Source organism: Anopheles maculipalpis, chromosome 2RL (assembly GCF_943734695.1).
Source record: "Anopheles maculipalpis chromosome 2RL, idAnoMacuDA_375_x, whole genome shotgun sequence".
NCBI lineage: Eukaryota > Metazoa > Arthropoda > Insecta > Diptera > Culicidae > Anopheles > Anopheles maculipalpis.
The window spans coordinates 19,618,315-19,632,819 of NC_064871.1; the positions used below are offsets into that span (position 1 = coordinate 19,618,315).

Genomic DNA, 14,505 nt, shown 5'->3' on the forward strand with positions numbered 1-14,505 from the left:
TGTGATAAAAGTAATCGCGTGAAATCTGGTATCGCGGGGCGAATCGTGGTAATTAAATTTTAACGATCATCTTGCTGGATTTCCCCATCTTTCTTTTTTCTGTAGTTGTAGTTGTGTCCATAAAAGCTCTAGCCAATTTTCATGATTTGTTGGGAAGAAAATACTTCTTGCATTGGTGTTATTGTGAAGACATTCCATGGAAAATCGTGCTGCTTCTGGCAACAATATTTTACGGTTGCTGAAAAAAAAGCTTATCGCATTAATGATTAGTGGGTGAGATAAACCTGTTTGTTATCCAGCGTTAACACACACATTAGCTTTGAAGTGTACAGTCTTTCTGAAGAAATGATGTCGAATTAACGACATCATTTCAACCAACCATTTTGGTTTTGGCCACCTTTCTTTGTGTGGCTTTACAAGCTAGTTCGTTTGGTGCCATTTTCATGACATGTTCAGACTCCGAGGAGTGGTCATTCTTTTTCAGCATTTCCTCTTGAATGCGGTTAAGAAAAAATCTTTACATACTACCTCAGACGCCCTTGCCTCAGTCAGTGCTGCATCCGTCGTGACAGGTATTTTGAGTGGAAGAGATTCTTCTGGATGTACTGTACGTCTGCCAATCCAATTCTTATCTCATTTGAAACCGAAAAGGACTTTACGAGCTGGGTCATCCAGAGTCATTCACTTGACATGACCAGCTCATTTGAACCTGACAATTCTTATTGGATGTATTATGGTGAGACCATCGTAAGCTTTATAGATTTCAAGATCCATCGAGACGATCGTTGCTTTTAGTAACTTCTCCATTGTTCTTCCACACTTACGGAGCTAATACTTCTTCTAAAAAACTTTCTCCAGAACGCGTCTAAGAGATTTTTGATAGTTTGGGGAGGATCGATATACCTGACACGATTGTGAGTTTTTCTTGGCATTCTCAAGAACGAGCACGTCGTGCTCAGTTAGACCGTGATTCATAAACTTTCTCCATATGCCCTGCTCGCACACACCCCCAATGATAGCTCGTAGCATATCGCAGCAGATTGGGGATCCTCGTTATCGTTTGCCGTCTACTGCTACTCTGCTTCCGAGTCGGGTAGGCAGGTACTTTGTCCTCTACGCATTAATCCTCAATCGTATGTGAGTACAGGGCCTATAAATGTTGTAAAAAGTCATCTAGTCTGGCTCTAGTCTGGCTTTTTTGGCAAGTGGCCTTGGGTAAGGTTTTGAAACATCGGAAAGCCTCAAAGCAACAGTATCTATGTCATCAGTATATACCAGTCACTTCCACACTAACGGGTAGAATTCTTTAGACTCTAGTATGACTGACTGGCATCTATTTTGTTGCCGGTGCTGTTTTTTAATCCTAGATATATGAAAATTTGGGCAACGTGAGAGGTGATTACCTATCCGTATACATCAATACTACTGCATAGAACAGTTACCAGAGTCGCTTTTTCTCGAGTATCAAGTAGCTAACATACATTCCTTTTTATATCCATAATTTATTTTCACATTTCTTTACTACTAACTAACGGGATCCAAGTACAAAGCAGAAAAAGTACAATTCACAAGTCCGGAAAAACAAGGGAGAAAAGGATAACAAACCCAAAGGGAAAAACGCGAGCGAAAGTAGTGAAACAAATAAACAAACTCTAAACTCTAAACACACATTGAAGTGCATTGTGTCAGCCTTTGGTGCGCCTTAGCCAAGCAGCAGCAGCCCTACAATACCGAAACCACTGCCGGCGATTGGGACAAAAACTAAAATTCAGCATTTTATCTGGAAATAAATTACTATAACGGTGTACAAATCAAACAACTGGTAGCGTGTGTAGCGGCGTGTCAGCTAACTATCCTGTGTTCTGTCCCGCATTCTACGCCATACACTAGCCTTACCCACCACCTTCCAGCTGGATCGAGGGTTCCGATTCTGATCGTTTGTGTGTTCGCACATAATGTGGATGATGATGCTGATGCAACGATCCTTCACCGCTCTCACTGCAGACCGGTTCATTCTGATGTCGACCGGGTGTTTTTTCTAGCCCCGGTTCCTGCTGCAGATCCGGCACACTGCGGGCAACATTTTCTTCCTCTTCCTTCTGAGACCGGCTAGCGGTAGATTCTCCATTGCCAGTGCTGCTACCATTTAGGACCTGATCGTTCAGTTTAACATCATCCAGATCGACGTCACTGTTGGAAAACAGTGCGGTAGCGCCTAGGCCGGATGTTTTCCGAAGAACGTCGGTTGAACTGCTGCTGACGGAACTGGTGAGTGAGCTGGGTGATTTACCCACCGACATTGGTGTCGATTGTGGGGAAGATGGCGAAACCGTACTGGCCGGTGATGTGGCTACACTTGCTAACTGTGCTGCATGTGAACGGTGAATCGGAGAAGTAGCCGTATCACTCGTCGCACGGACGGTCATTCCACCACCGGCACCTGGTCCGCGGACACTACTACTCGCTACAGGCGTCGAAGTAAGCGGATTACATCCACTCTGGTTTTTCTCGTCCTGATGTTTTTGGGTAAGATCGCACGCCTTTCCGAGTGCACAAATTGTGTTCAGCACGCGCGCACAAAGCAACGCCAGGAACGCCACGAGCAGTATAACAATCGAACCTGCATTGTCGAACGATAGTGCATGATAGAGAGCCTTCACCAGAATAACACCGAGCGGGTACGGTATGAAGCCCATACGACGAGCGACCAGATCGGAATGATCGCTAAATGCATGCTTCTGCCGGGTTTGTGTCATATCGTAGGCCAGACTGGTGGTGTACTCCCGATACACTTCGCACGGTATCTCATTGAACCGCGTGATGAACGCGTGTTTGATCCAGTCCACCAAACACTCCGTTATCATGACGTACATGCAGTCCGGAAACATGACGAAAAATTGTTCCGATTTCCAGCTAAACTCCTTCATCGTCTGTATCAGCACGATCAGCATCAGCACGGACAGATGGAAGCGTTCCCGCACATCGCTACAGCTTAGCTGAAACAGGTTGTTTTTGTCGAACTTCTTAAACACGCTGCCTTTCAGCTCGACAAAGTTATTCGACATCATGATAGTCAGCAAACCCTTGTTGTTCGAGTTAATTGCGACGTTCAGAGAGGTTGCCTGGAACATTACCAGCACGCTGTGCATCGTCACGTACACGATCGCAAACAGAAAGTGTGGAATCGTACCCAGATGTTGCCGTTTGCTGTGCTTCGGTTCGGTTGCCGTCCAGAACAGTGCATCGATCGTGTCCTGCCCGAACGCGGACAGTAACCGGTCGCCCACCTCTAGCATGTTGTAGAATATGTACAGCTTAATGATCGATTGGCTCTTGATCAGATGGTATAGCATGTTCGTATCGACGTACAGCAGTGTGTAACTACAGATTATCCAAATCGTGCCCTTTAGTAAATCGCAAATTTCCGCCGGTGTAAGTAACCGCTGGGAAGGACGCCGAAGCCCAAGGCAGCGTGCAATCGGTCTGGTAAGTAATGCCCACAGTGCTAGCACATATCTTATCGGTAGAAAGGTGTAGATGTACAGAAACGAGTCGGCACACTGAAGTACTCCGTACAGCATGAAACTTTCCAGCTCGCGCGGTATCTTCAGGAAGGAGTATATTTTCTCACGCCTTGCCGAGTATCGCTCTTCGTCGTGTTCCAGCACATACCCGCGGGTAAGCTCTATACGAACAAAATCGTACAGACTACCACGTTCTGGTCGCTCTAGAAGAAGGAATACCGGAATTCCGACAATGAACAAGTACAATAACATGAGTGACTCCAATCACCAACTTACCCGGTGTCGTTTCCCCATTTTGTACCCGTTTCGTATCGTCATCGGATGAAGCTTCCTCGATACGATTGTTGCCAGACGTTCCATTCAACCCGGAACCGACAGAATCCCGGTTGAAACCATAATGCGCCGCCAGGTCACCGCGAAAGCGTAACTGCTTTCGCTGACGATCTTGGGGCGTCACAAACATGTCATCCTTGCGAATCATTCTCACCGTGTCGATGCGGCTGGCATTTCCCTGTAGTTTGTTAGAGTTGGTAAGCTTAAGCTTCCGGTGTAATTATGAAATCGCACGTAAAAATAAAGCTGGATAAACAACACCTAGCGGAAAAAATATACACACTCCGTTTATGAACGTCAGCGTATCAAAATGCGTGAACCAAAATCAGCTGAATGACAGTTGCGAATAGGATCAATGCTAGTGGGATCACTTCACGCACCACTGTCTGTTTACAAACAAAGGCAATGTCCGCGCGGGTTTTAAAATTTCACCCACACCGTCCACCGAGACCAACCGATGCCCGTTCGAATGAAGCAAGATAAAAGGAATCCGTTCGAGGATACTCATACATTTATTATTAACTTATTCGTATAATTATAAAAAGGAATTAATCGTCAAATCCTTCACATAAACAGTTCCGGAAGAATGACCTTAACTCATTTGCTAGTGGGATGTTGTACGTTTCACCCAGAAACGTGCACGATAATCGTCCGAACAGGTGAGAAAAGCGGATTGTGTTGGCGAATGCACAATATGTCGTACTGCTCCATTGTGCCCCAACGACATCAGATGACAGCGGGACGCGTTTCGGGAATTCCATGCGCACAGCGACGTGGTTGCTTCGTCCGGAAACAGAACATAATCTTCGGTGTGGTTAAAGATGGCTTGCGTCTGATGTTCTTGCTTGCCCGTTGTGCCAGCTCCGGTGTACGCAATCAGACAGCGGCTTGTACTCAGTTCCCAAAGCTTTACCAGTGAATCTTGTCCAGATGAGAGCAAGTATTTGCCATTTTTCGTAAACACTACAGAGCAAATTTCAGCTCCATCGTGTGCCTGTGCAAACGTGTTTATACACCGGCTGCTAACACCGTCCCACAGCTTGATCGACCCGTCCAAACTGCCCGTTGCATACACTTTCGCATTGGCTGCGAATCGAACACACGTAATCGAGCTGTTGTGCTGTTGAGAAGGGATTGCACCAACAAAGCACTGTGCCGTCTGTATGTCGTACATTCGCAATACGTTGTGCTCCGTACCGACAGCCATGTAATCGCCTGTCGGATGAAATGCGATACACCGGACCGGTACACAATCGCTCAACACCTTGTGAGCCTTTTTGACCGATGCCTTCGATATGTCGAACAGTTTGACGGTATTGTCACGCGAACCGGAAGCAAGAATTTGTTCCTTGGGATGAAACTCCAAATACGACACTTCATCCGTGTGGTCGTACAGTGTTCGAATAACCGGATGGGCATGCTGTTCACGACCCGCTTCCATATCTTCCGGCGCCGATTTGGCAAGCATACGATCCACGTCGAGGATTTTAATGCTCGCGTCCAAGCTGCCGGTGGCCACAAGCTGACCATCGCCGCTGAAACAACCCGCCCGACACGCTTGCTTGTGGGACGTTACATAAGCCGTTTCGTAGGATGCCGGTTCCGGTGCTAACGTCGAGCCTTCCGTTTCAAACTCCAGATCCAGTCCGCAGGGTAAATCATCGAACAGATTGCTTTCTTTGGTTTGTTCGATATGGATTGCCTCCTTGAACATGTTCATCAATCGATCGCTCGGTGGACAGGGTGGATCGGCCCGCACTACATTGGTTAGCTCTACCGCAACCGCATGATGCCCGTCGTAGAAAAGTTGACTGAAAACCGGAAGGGAAACATAGGAATGAAACAACGGAAGGACTCACCGATTACGGTAACACGGTCAACTCAAACCTACCTTATCATCATTCGATACAGCTGCTCGCGACACTTCAACATATTCTTGGTTTCCGTAGTCTCCTGACCGTTCATGATAGAAAAATTAAGCGCTTTTGTATCTGCAAAACCAATTCTCACCTGCCGGCGTGTTATGATCTGACCATAAACAGATGCGGCGTTGTTTGGCGAACTGTCAAACGCGCTCGGAGGCTGCTTTCACCCACTGCCAACACAAGAGAACTGTCAAAAGGGCTGCTTTTATCAACAACAAAAATTACACAATTCCATCGTATTTTGTCGTGCGTAGAGTGCTCAGTAAAATAGTAATATGTCCAAGTACAAGGAACTTACCAAGCTGACGACGACGTACGCTCGCCGGATGAACTACCTTTCTAATCGTATCTTCGGTGAGGTGGCCCGCCCAACCAATCCTCAATCGATGAAGGTGGTCAAGATGTTCAGCGAAGAACCGATCCATCAGCGGGATTACGTTGTGAACTGGTATCCGCGGCACGTGGAAACACATCTGCTAGCGATGAAGCTCCGCGAGTACGGACTGTTCCGGGACGAGCACCAGGACTTCAAGGAAGAAATGAAGCGGTTACGGGCGCTGCGCGGTAAAGCACCACCGAAGAAGGGTGAAGGAAAGCGTGCGAAGAAATAGGGTGCATTATAGCTACGTATCGTGTTATCAAAATATAGAGGATGTTTCGTCAATCGTAAACCGCGGCACCCGCGTGTACTGTTGTGTGTTTCATCACTTTATTCAATATGGTTCATAATTCTCATTCAATACAAACACGTCTTCTACGAAGATTTCGCGCAAATATCTTTTAAAAAAACAACTGTTACGTTTCACTAAAAACGTAACGATACACCTCTCACCGGAGGGCTGCGTTAGTATAGGGTAGGACTGGTACAACCGTAAGACGACATAAATAACTTACACATTATACACATTTTCACTTGGCAATTTAGTTCGCGTCGCATTGCTGTCAGCCATTGTTAAGCCGCGCTCTCACTCTCCTATCACGTTTGCCAGATAATACACAAGTGTTCCTCTTAAAAGCATAGCTGATTTGGACCCGGCACACCACCCGATCCATTGCCTGATCCCGACCCGGAAGTACTGTACGTGCGACTGTCTTTTCTGCGCGGTGGCAGCTCAAAGTGCCACTCGTCTCCATCGTCCGATTCAAAGGAACCGTTGGTCGGGAGTGGATTGCCATTAACGACCAACGTTTCATCTACGACGGCGCCGAGCGAGTTGGTTGACTTGTTGGAAGCCATTCGCTTGAACGGTGGATGAGCCTTTATGCCAAACGTGGTCGGTCGTTTATTCGGCGATTCGGACAACATCAACGTTAAAAGTTTGAACTAAAAAGAAAGAAAAAGAGTGAGAGATTACTTTTGGTGCTGTAAATATTATATACATCCTTCAAAATCCTATATGTGACCCTAACATGTTACAGTAGCGCTCTGTCTAATACATCTGAAAGTGTCGTCAATTTAACCAATATTAAAGTTACTCCAGCGACGGATGAACTTGCGCTAGCGAATATAAACCTCTTTCTCGACGGTCGCAGATGGTACACCTGCTTCAATATTGAAAAACATATAAAATTGACCCATTTGTTCCTCCTTGAATGTAAACAAGCATACTTTTTCTTTTTTCCTGCTCCGAGCTTTTAATATGTTTTTTTTTTCTCGAAAATGTTTTATTAATTTGTGAAGACTAGTATAATTGAAAGCCTTTAAGGCAGAAATTGTTAGTAAATAAATAAATAAAGTAATAATCCCAAAACCGCAGGCAACAAAAGCCACCCATCCCCTTCTACATACCTCACACTGGTGCTGTTCCTCGAACTGGTCCGGAAATACACTCTTGCGCACACTCTTCAGCGTACAAATACGCTCCATCTCGGTGCCAAAACTCACGAGCAGCTCAAACAGGATCAACCCGAGCGAATAGATGTCAACCTTGTAATCGTACGGCAACCCCTTCAACTGTTCCGGTGACATATATAGCTGTGTGCCCACCTGTCGCGTGTGCCGATCCGGAACCATCGTCGGCATATTGTTCTCGCTATCGTACTGCAAATCACTCGAGTCCGTTACGAGCCCAAAATCGCCAATCTTAATCCTGCCATCGAGTGAGAAGAATATGTTGCTCGGTTTAAGATCACGATGGATCAAACCCTTCAAATGGACGTACTCAACACCGGCAACGATCTGTTCGAAAATTGGCACAATCTTATCACGACGGGCAGGGAATTCGTTCAGCGTGAGCCACTCTTTTAGCGATTGTTTGTGGCATAGTTGCATCTGTATGTAGAGGTAAATTTTATTGCTCTGGGCAGAGTTTGTCTTCGATTGATCGGTGGCCGACGGGCGTATGCTAAGGTCCGCTGTACTTCCCACGTTCGAAGGCGCCAAACCGGGAACGGGGCGCACATTTCCCGTGCTGGTGAGATCAAGCGACAGTGGTCGGCGATGAGTTTTACGGAATGGATTTGGCTTCTGCTGCTGTACGGATTGGCCATTCAAGCCATTAGGTAACATCACCACTGGTTGTGATGAAGCTTTCGGTGAGAATGATACATCGATCGATACAGCGTGCTGCGCGTTTACCCCATTCGAGGTAATGCCTTCGCTACGGGACGGTTCTTTGAATACAATATCCAACGAATCATCTTCATCCGCTGTCGTCCTGTTCCACCGGTGCTTTCCATTGCTTCTCGCATCCGACGTTTCGTTCGATTCGGACTCTGAGCTGGAAGATGTCTCGTCATCATCCTCCTCGTCATCATCACGTGTCCGTTGTGATGCATACTGATCACCTTCGGCACGAAATTCGATAAATGAGCAACTGTCGCTTTCTTCAAGCCGATTCATGCCAGACGGTCCATCACCGATGCCTTTCGAGAAGGAAAAATTTGCTTGTGGGAATTGCGGCATCCACAGTTTCGATTGTACTGACGATGTTTGCAGGCGAGAGTTTTTCATTCCCACCGCGAAAGATGATGCCGTCCCAGCGGACAGTATTCCACCACCACCTGGCAATGGTGGATATGTGTCGGTTGGTGTTTCTATATCGATCGACGTCGAAAGACAGTTTCGTTCGATCCACTCACGATCGTGCGCTTCCTGCCAACCGGGCGGAGGTGTTTCAACCCAGGCGTGAAAATATCGAACAATGTTCTGATGCTCACAGTGAGCTAAGGTTTTTACTTCACGCATAACGCGATCCTTTGATTCCTGTTTATTCGGCAGGACTACTCGCTTGATCGCGTATCGACAGTCGTCTAGTTTGTTGCGAACCTCAAAGACGACCCCAAAGCCGCCCTTTCCAAGGCATTGCACCAGATCGAAATCATCTCGAAAGCGAGAAGTGTAGTTTTCGACTGCAGCTGGACCGTTCGATGAGCTAGACTCCGAATAACTTCGCACCGCGCTCATTCGAATCGCTGGAGGGAATTCTTCGACAGCTTCCACTGCAGTCGGAATCGGGACAGTTATCTTGCGTTCGACCACTACCATGACCGGTGGCTTTTCGGTTCGCAGTTTTAGCATCATATTCAAGATGAGTGCGGTTGTGATCGAAATGATAACAATTTCCTTCCACCAGAACCACATCGAGACGATGATTATCTTTACCGGTACATCGAACATTGTGTCCTCATCGTCCCCATCCGGTACTCCCGCAGGAACATGTGGTTCCGTACTGTTTTTGTTATGATTTGTTTCGTCCTCGCCCTGATCGCACTGTTCGCCACGGTCGGAGTCATACACAAGGAAGAACCCATTCCCATCGATGTAGTTCGAAGCGTACAGTACCGAACGCGCAATGGCAGTTGATTCACCCGTGTCGTCTTCATCCTTTACCACCTGCGCCACCGAACTGCCCCCATCCGTAAGCAGTCCAGCTACACCACGACTAGCAGGCAACGGTTTCCACGGTATGGCCGGTAGTTTGCTTTCATCAGTGAGCAACGCAATGTCGCTTAATTTTTCTTCCCTCTCGTCTAGCATCGCCTGCGATTCCTGTATGTACAATTGTTTCTCGTGCATACCGATGTAGAGTGACGGATTGACCAGCGGCGGTTGATCGCTTTCACCATCATCCACATTACCATTCCACAACCAATCTGTACGATCGAACAGATCCACACCGACCAACTTATCGTCGTTACTCTCCGAAGATCGCCAGGCACTTACGATCGGCACATCAAACTTATGCCGCCAAACAATCTCACCCGGCGCACTCTTGCGTACCGCACAGATCACACCCTCCGGAATGATCACCCGCAGATCGAGATCGAGTATTATCGGATTCACCTCACGCCGCTCTTTACCTCCTCGACAGTCCTCGTTGCTCATCCTTTCCACCTCATGGTGACCGATGCTGAAATTCCAACGTTCACTCCCGGTGCGTGATTCTACAGCACGGACCGTTTGTGTTTGGCGTCGAATAACTAGCACGTCTTCCTGCATCGGATCAAGTGTACCAACGCCGACAGGCGTTCGATCGTTTTCTGGTGGTCCATACTTGCCCTCGCCCGTGGCCATTTCCATCGCTAGTTCCGTCGCATTCTTGCAGCCCTGCATCGTACATATGTAAATTAGCTGCCCAGTTTGCATGGATACACCGTACGATCGTGTTTCCTTGCCACCGGAAATGACGAGATCGTCAGAAAATTTGAACGATGATTTCAGCAAATCTTCCGCACTGAACGGAATCGGTTCGATCGAATCGCCATCAAACTTGTACAAACTTCCACCGAGCGAGGGTATCATACGGACCCATTTGCCGTTGTTTGTTAACTCTAGCCGGTGTATGCTCGATGAGAGCAAAGGCCCCGGACCGGTTTGAATGCTCCAACGTTCCTTGCCACCGTTCAGCATATCCAGGGCCGACAGTTTGCCATCCAAAGTAGTAACGAAAACCAATCTAAAAAGGAGAAAAATGTTCATATCAGCACATCGGTAATACATTTATTTCATTTATTTATTTTTTAATATTTTTTTCTTTCTAAACCGATGATTTTTTAAACCCCCTCAAGAGGTGCTATTTTGCATGTGAATCTTTCAAACTACGCATATAAACACGATCAAAACTGCAATACAGCCCTGCATTGCGCTTTGTTTGTATTCTGACAGCAGATGTTTGTTTATTCGCGGACATGCGAACATCGTGGATATCGTGCTAGTAGCAACAGAAAAAATTGTAAAAGAAACAATCAACCGCGGAAATGGCACGTGAAATCTTAACATTCCAGTTGGGCAATTATTCCAATTACATCGGTACGCATTGGTGGAACATACAGGTACGCTTTCGTGGGCATTCCTTTCGAACGCAGCTTCATGTACGTAATCTTCCCACTTTCAGGAATCATCATTCAATTATGATCCCAACGCAGAACCGTCCGAAATCGATCATTCAATCTTGTATCGTGAAGGCCAAACGAGACAACGCCAGGTTACATTTACACCACGGGTACTGATGGTCGATTTAAGCGGCACTCTCAAGCATGTCCCACGTACCGGCGATCTCTACGAACAACCGATCGATCCGGAACAAATACCCTCCGATCCTTCCGACATTACTGACATCGAATGGGAAACTGGAAAGGTTGAGATCATTAAGAAGGAAAAGTCCGCTGAAAAGCATCCTTATCAGATGGACCTTCAGGCAGGCAGTTCCGGAAGCGGTGAAGAGGCAGCAGAAAAGGATTACAATTTTTCCAATACGGTTGAAAATTGGATCGATTACAGCTACACCCGGTATCATCCGCGTAGCATTAACATCATCGAACGATACACACATTCTAAGGAAGAATCCCAGCTCGATACGATAACAAACGGCATGGAACTGTGGAAGGATTACGACTTTCAGGACGATTTTACCGACCGTGTGCGGCAGTACATCGAAGAGTGCGACGGTTGCCAAGGATTTCAAACGCTGTTCGATTGCTGTGATGGATTTTCCGGTATCGCTATGAAGCTACTCGAACATCTGCAGGACGAGTATGGCAAAGCATCGCTCGTGTTTCCGGTTTTTCCGCCCAAGGCGCCAATGTTTAAAAGTGCCGATGAAGCCATGAGCGACTCAATACGTGTCATTAACAGTGCGCTCGCGTTTGCACAACTATCCGACCATTGTTCGCTGTTTGTTCCACTATCAACTATGGGCCGCTGCTGGCGCAATGTGGATGAAGCGCGTCCGCTTCCTAATCTTGTTTACGATCCTGTAAATTATTATCAAACATCTGCGATTCTGGCGAGCTTTTTAGAAACTGCAACGTTGCGCTACCGTTTGAAGGGCGCAGTTACGGGCAGTGCCGGCGGTTATATATCCGGAATGTGCAGTGATTTAAATGCTTACGGGCGAAAGATGGCTGCCGCCGGATTAGCTTTTCCATTTCCGCTTGGAAACACGCAAGATTTGATAGACTGTCTCGATCAGCTGGATGGTAAAAGCTTAATCGTACAGCTTTCTCCCAACGTAAAGGTACGCAATCGTGCCGTCGTACAGTCTGTGTGCGTTCGGGGTTTACCACAGGATCGTCTCAAACGACCACCAACGGCTAAGTCTGCTCAACGGCAACAGATAATGCCCGCGTACCGATGTAGTAATGTAAGCGAAATATTACAGTTTTACTATTCTTGTAGTTTGGAGGTTAGCATGTCGCACGTAACTTCCATAAAAGCTCCCATGACCGTTCGACAGCCGTTCCCGGTGGAACTGTTCGATAAACGGGTAGGATTCGACGGTTTCCTCACGGACTGCCCATTAGCACAAGCATCCATGCCGTACGTGCAAAGTACTCCAGCATTAGCTGCCATTCAGTCGTCTTCCGATTTAGGAGACGGTTTGGATGCACTTCATCGGGAAGTTAGTCGAATTCGGTTAGCGAAAATAGCTCGATTCGCTGAGTGTGGTTTGGAAGAGGTGGACTACAAGGAATCCATCGAACGACTGCTCGAGTTTAAGGAGAATTACGATGAAAACTACGAACTGTAAACGAACGAGCTATATTCGATGCCTTTCTTTATTTTGTTACGCCGGAATGTGCTTTGGAAATGGGAAGGAGAGCTTGCTTGGTGGGCTCGATTACAATATTTAGTTCAATAAATGATACAAAAATAAAGATATGATTCAGCAGATGCTCACAATTAAATCGTGAATGTGTCCTGCTACTAAACGCAATCAGTGAACACAATTCCAATATCGTTTCTGCTTCGTGGCTCACGAGAATTATAAGCCGCTTACGGTCCAAAGCGATTTATTTGCTGCTGTGTTTAGTATGAGTCAGACAAAAACAGACTTGGCAAACAAAATGGAAAAATGTGTGCTCCATAATCGATGTGAGTGGTGCGCAGCAATACACACAACGCTGTTATCAAGCGATGATACTACACTTGCTTACAACTGACCTTATAGAATGAAGAGACTAAAACAAACTGCCAAATAATCTCACCAATGAACCAATCAAATGCGATACTAATTATACATTGAATGCAGAAAAAATGCATTCTAAAATTGTTAAACATAAAATGATGACGCAATTGTGGCCTTTGATAAGGTCATGGAATTACCTGGCCGATAAGAATTTGGCTAAAAAGACCTTTTTTGAGTGCTATTTAATTACACTAGATAAGCGCAGGTCAAACCAACAACTGCTGGTCAATCGATAAAGTAGGAAAGGGAACAAATGCCACAAATTAGCGTTAACGCGATCAACAATCGATCGATACACGATCGGGATTGGGCAGCATTCATTCGCGCTCTTCCTATCAGCATCAACGTTATGTTGTAATAATTGTTTACGTTCAGTTTTGTTGATGCGAGGAACGATATGCTTGCGAAAACACGTTCCGACATGTTTGGAGCGAAAGTGGTCCATAATGCAGATGCATGTGGTGTTGCTTACCCATCGTTAAGGTCACGCTGGTGGGTCACATCTTCGCCACAGAATGGTAGCTGCTCGACGGTGGCCGATCCGTCTTCCGGCAGATTCGGTGGTGGTGCTGGCCCCTTGCTGCCGAGTGCCAGCGTCACGACCGTGGCCAGTAGCACCGTTCCGACGCAAAGCGCACAGCGAATCAAAACAGAGCACGTAGGCATGATGGTGTTTTGCCTACTGGTACAATTGGACCATTCGTCGTCGTATGTTGCGCTTTCCGCAACGCCTTCTATTCATAGTTTTGTACGCACTGTCAACACTCGCGAACACGGCAGATGCATACGGTGGATGCACGGTACGATTTGGGAGAATGTTCGTCCTTTAATTAAATTCAAAAATTGCTTCACACACTACACACACGGCCTTGGCGCTACGAAAACAGTCGTCCGACTACGTTCGTCAAACCTAATTGCAACTGAAAAACATCCAACCTGGAACTGGCAGGTGTTTGGGGACGTTTCGAGCTTGACGAAAGAATTATGAAAAATTCAAACGGAACTTTTGTTATGATTTTAGTGTGAAAAGAGTGAGCGTACGATTGAAATATGGTTTTGATATTATTTATGTACAGTTTAAAAAGATTTATCCTGTTATTTAGCAATTAACAAAAATATCAATATGAAAACGGTCATCCACGCGGCCTATCCTTGCAAGCAAGGTATTTTACAAAATTGACAGAATATCCTCTTGTTGCACAGTGGTGTTTCCGATGGTCACAATTTTTTCGGCCGGTAGCATTTGTAATTGCTAAATTTACATTGAAAATGCTCCATAAATTTAGTAGTTTGGATTGTTTTGAAGAAATTAAT

General features: G+C 46.3%; 5 protein-coding genes across 5 annotated transcripts in view; 2 read left to right on the top strand and 3 right to left on the bottom strand.

The window, feature by feature from the left end:
• LOC126557567 (protein misato) overlaps positions 1-12,753 on the top strand; it is a 235,683-nt gene extending 222,930 nt beyond the window's left edge. The window contains exons 2-3 of the mRNA XM_050213378.1: positions 10,949-11,056; positions 11,119-12,753. Coding sequence (XP_050069335.1) covers positions 10,982-11,056; positions 11,119-12,753 — 1,710 coding nt within the window. The 5' untranslated portion in view covers positions 10,949-10,981. The remainder of the gene's footprint in view (positions 1-10,948; positions 11,057-11,118) is intronic.
• Positions 1,873-4,029, bottom strand: LOC126557315 (protein TAPT1 homolog). Its single transcript, XM_050213036.1, has 2 exons — positions 3,801-4,029; positions 1,873-3,727 (listed from the first exon to the last, which is right to left on the bottom strand). Exons 1-2 carry the CDS (start codon positions 4,003-4,005, stop codon positions 1,893-1,895), a joined length of 2,040 nt encoding a protein of 679 aa, XP_050068993.1. The 5' UTR covers positions 4,006-4,029; the 3' UTR covers positions 1,873-1,892.
• LOC126558097 (cleavage stimulation factor subunit 1) lies at positions 4,462-5,838 on the bottom strand. Its single transcript, XM_050214049.1, has 2 exons — positions 5,749-5,838; positions 4,462-5,668 (listed from the first exon to the last, which is right to left on the bottom strand). The coding sequence occupies exons 1-2, from the start codon at positions 5,820-5,822 to the stop codon at positions 4,462-4,464; spliced, it is 1,281 nt and encodes a 426-aa protein (XP_050070006.1). The 5' UTR covers positions 5,823-5,838.
• On the top strand, positions 6,053-6,393 carry LOC126559481 (28S ribosomal protein S33, mitochondrial). The gene has a single exon (XM_050215646.1). The coding sequence runs from the start codon at positions 6,058-6,060 to the stop codon at positions 6,391-6,393; it is 336 nt and encodes a 111-aa protein (XP_050071603.1). The 5' UTR covers positions 6,053-6,057.
• On the bottom strand, positions 6,792-13,985 carry LOC126556804 (eukaryotic translation initiation factor 2-alpha kinase-like). The gene is made up of 3 exons (XM_050212321.1): positions 13,664-13,985; positions 7,572-10,680; positions 6,792-7,106 (listed from the first exon to the last, which is right to left on the bottom strand). The coding sequence occupies exons 1-3, from the start codon at positions 13,855-13,857 to the stop codon at positions 6,792-6,794; spliced, it is 3,618 nt and encodes a 1,205-aa protein (XP_050068278.1). The 5' UTR covers positions 13,858-13,985.
• Between the last annotated feature and the right edge of the window lie 520 nt (positions 13,986-14,505).

Excerpts from the sequence above, each read along its gene's own strand:
- LOC126557315 (XM_050213036.1), bottom strand. The coding sequence starts at position 4,005 with ATGATTCGCAAGGATGACATGTTTGTGACGCCCCAAGATCGTCAGCGA. Across the intron at positions 3,728-3,800 it reads AAATGGGGAAACGACACCGG|AGCGACCAGAACGTGGTAGT; the intron begins GTAAGTTGGTGA and ends TCCTTCTTCTAG.
- LOC126558097 (XM_050214049.1), bottom strand. The coding sequence starts at position 5,822 with ATGAACGGTCAGGAGACTACGGAAACCAAGAATATGTTGAAGTGTCGC. Across the intron at positions 5,669-5,748 it reads CTGTATCGAATGATGATAAG|TCAACTTTTCTACGACGGGC; the intron begins GTAGGTTTGAGT and ends TCCGGTTTTCAG.
- LOC126559481 (XM_050215646.1), top strand. The coding sequence starts at position 6,058 with ATGTCCAAGTACAAGGAACTTACCAAGCTGACGACGACGTACGCTCGC.
- LOC126556804 (XM_050212321.1), bottom strand. The coding sequence starts at position 13,857 with ATGCCTACGTGCTCTGTTTTGATTCGCTGTGCGCTTTGCGTCGGAACG. Across the intron at positions 10,681-13,663 it reads CAGCGTGACCTTAACGATGG|ATTGGTTTTCGTTACTACTT; the intron begins GTAAGCAACACC and ends TCTCCTTTTTAG. Across the intron at positions 7,107-7,571 it reads AGGAACAGCACCAGTGTGAG|TTCAAACTTTTAACGTTGAT; the intron begins GTATGTAGAAGG and ends CTTTCTTTTTAG.